This window comes from Panthera uncia (assembly GCF_023721935.1).
Source record: "Panthera uncia isolate 11264 chromosome C1 unlocalized genomic scaffold, Puncia_PCG_1.0 HiC_scaffold_4, whole genome shotgun sequence".
In the NCBI taxonomy this organism is placed as follows: Eukaryota; Metazoa; Chordata; class Mammalia; order Carnivora; family Felidae; genus Panthera; species Panthera uncia.
Window position 1 is genome coordinate 32,950,809 of NW_026057585.1, and position 2,742 is coordinate 32,953,550.

The following is a 2,742-nucleotide window of genomic DNA, read 5'->3' on the forward strand; positions in this document are numbered from 1 at the left end:
ATTCGTTTTTTCTCAAATATTGTTTATTTGCTCTTATATTTGTATTTTGACTACTGAAATAGATAATCTTAACTTCTTGATGGAATTTGAATTATCATTCTAGAAAACTTTTGTATCAAATAATCAATATGAATATGAATATCAGGTATCAATATGAAAAAGGATCTTTATTCATTTTTTATGAAAAATAATTTGTAAATAAAAAGTTTAACCTTTAATATTGACCTATAATTTTCTAAGTACCCCTGCATGTTTATAGTTAATCCAGGTATCCCTTCTAGAACTCTTAAAATTATTTTTATGAATTCGTAGTCACACAAAATGAATTTAAAAATTCAGAAATATCCTTAAGTTTTGCTGTTGATGTTTTTTAAAATCCTATTCTAGGTCTTCTTGAATTTTTTTTCTTTTTTAATATATAAATGGTGGCACCTATAATAGTACTAACAATTGCCACAGATCCAACCACTAACAACACCAAAATAACAATGTTAACCCTGGAATTAGACTGATTTTCATCAGGACTAGGATTTGGAGGACTTTCATCAGGACCTGGTTCTGCTTGAGGAATAAACAAAGCTACTTGTGCAATGTTGGATAGTTTTGATGTCAAATTGCTTTTATCCACACTTTGAATGGCAATAAAGATGTGAGTTGCATTTTCTTCTGAGATATTTCCCTGTTTAAATGCAAAGGTTTCTTTAGAGTTGGCTTCATTTGGTAACAGATCAGTAGTGTTTACTTGGAGAGCATTGTCAAAATTGTCTCTTAGATCCAGAATACTTCCACTTATTCTTATAATATACCGCTGAACTAAGAAAAAAAAAATTACATGTAGTTCAGAAACTAGAGCATATAATGTTAAATTCCTTTTTATCTATTCTCCTCAAAATGTTTAGTTATGCAAAGCTTATACGTATAGCCAAAACCTTACTAATTTTTCTATGAGAGCTTAATTCTGATATGCTAAATACTATCTTCATTGTTTGAAAAGCGGGACCGGGTTAAAATGTGTCATGTTTGATTGATTTGAAAATATCAGATTATAAAATTAATACTTCACTGAGTAGTCAATTAAAAATTGTTCTCCTCCCACCCACCTTTATACCCTTGCTTTTGCAAAGAGCACCTTTCACTTAACACTACATGTCACTTCATCCTTACCTTTTCCAACATCAAAATTATCTCCTGGTGCTGTCCATGTTAAATTGATCTCATCTCCATTAAGTGTGGCCTCAAGATCTGTGATTTGACTTGGTGGGTACAGATCAGGCAAGGGAAGTTTTGAAATATTTGAAACTACAAATGCACCTCCAGATGCTGTTCTGGTGAAACTCTCCAAGGTTGTGTGAGTATCTTCATCAATTTCAACTCTTGGTGGATTCCCTTCAATTTTCCCTGCATTAAAATTTGCTATATTTAATGGCAAATCTCTACTAGTATTTTTAGAACTCAATGAATTGAATTCCTCATCCTACATCCCCCTGCTCCCTTTTCATACATATACACAATCACATTTTACTAAGTTTGGTGACAAAGTCATAGGCATCCAATTGGTGGCAGAATTTTTTTTCTTTAGCATTCCTGACTACGATATTGTAGGATAGAATTATATAACATATCGCTTGGAATTAAGGCTGCACTGAATGGGAATAATGTTATATAATTCAATATGTGCCCTTAAAAAAAAGAACTGCTTTATTTCTCAAATTATCTCCAAGCTAGGAATGAACCTGGGTAAATTTTTACTGTTTCCCTTTCAAATGCTTGAGGCAGGTTTTTCCCTTGCTCTCTGCTACAAGTGCTAAGGAATAATAGTTCAAGTTATATTCCAGTTGCCAACAGAGAACCCCTAAAAGTCACAAGGTAAGGAATGGACTGAAGGAAAGCTGACAAAGAATGCATACTTAATCCTTATCATCACCTTACTCTACACAGTTTCCCTTTTGACTTAACAAAACATCAAAATAAGTGTTTACTCATTTATGTGTTTTTGTGAACTGAATCCAGTATCTATGTGAACTGAAGAATAAATTCTGCCACTAGCTTGTGCTTAGGTACATAACACATTAGCATGTTTTCTTTATCTGAGTTAGAAATTTGACATATTGTTGTTAATATAGGTAAGGTGCTCCAAACTAATATAATAATGGCTGACATTTGTTGAGTGCTTACTAGATGCCAGACACTGTAAAAAGCTTAGCATAATTTGGAGGCAAACACAGTATGACTGAGAACTTCATTTCAGAAATGGGAAAAGCTGTACTTGAGTTGTAAAGTGTTTGAAGCCTTAATCATGTTAACTACAATTATTCAAACCAGATATAAGATATCATTACTCACCATCCACTACCCATCCTGGTATATGTGCGGCTCTATTCAGTGGACGCCTTAAGTTTTGTGTGGTCACATTTGCTCCTCTATAAGCCCGTACTTTTAAGCTATATCTGCCATTTTCTGAATAAGCTATAAAATATCTGGAGTACACCCCATCATTCTTGAAAGAATCAGCACCTTATTATAAAAATGAAGGAATAAAATATTACTGTGAAGAAAAAGAAAAATGTATGCATTTTCTAAGCCAAGCATATGGACTTTATAAGCATATCCCCTTGATTAGGCTCTCTATTTTGTGATTGACCCACTGGGGAATAGTTCTATTATGCTTTACAGACCAGTATCTTCTTTAATTGATATATCATATATATATATATATATTTTTATATATATATATATAAATAT

The 2,742-nt window shown here is 32.4% G+C and overlaps 1 protein-coding gene across 1 annotated transcript in view; it reads right to left on the bottom strand.

Moving 5' to 3' along the window:
• Nucleotides 1-421: 421 nt before the first annotated feature.
• The window catches only part of CLCA4 (chloride channel accessory 4), a gene marked incomplete at its 3' end in the record, with an annotated part of 23,856 nt that continues 21,535 nt past the window's right edge, over nucleotides 422-2,742 (bottom strand). Inside the window, exons 12-14 of the mRNA XM_049618863.1 lie at nucleotides 2,344-2,514; nucleotides 1,165-1,398; nucleotides 422-813 (exon numbers count right to left, since the gene is read on the bottom strand). Coding sequence (XP_049474820.1) covers nucleotides 422-813; nucleotides 1,165-1,398; nucleotides 2,344-2,514 — 797 coding nt within the window. The remainder of the gene's footprint in view (nucleotides 814-1,164; nucleotides 1,399-2,343; nucleotides 2,515-2,742) is intronic.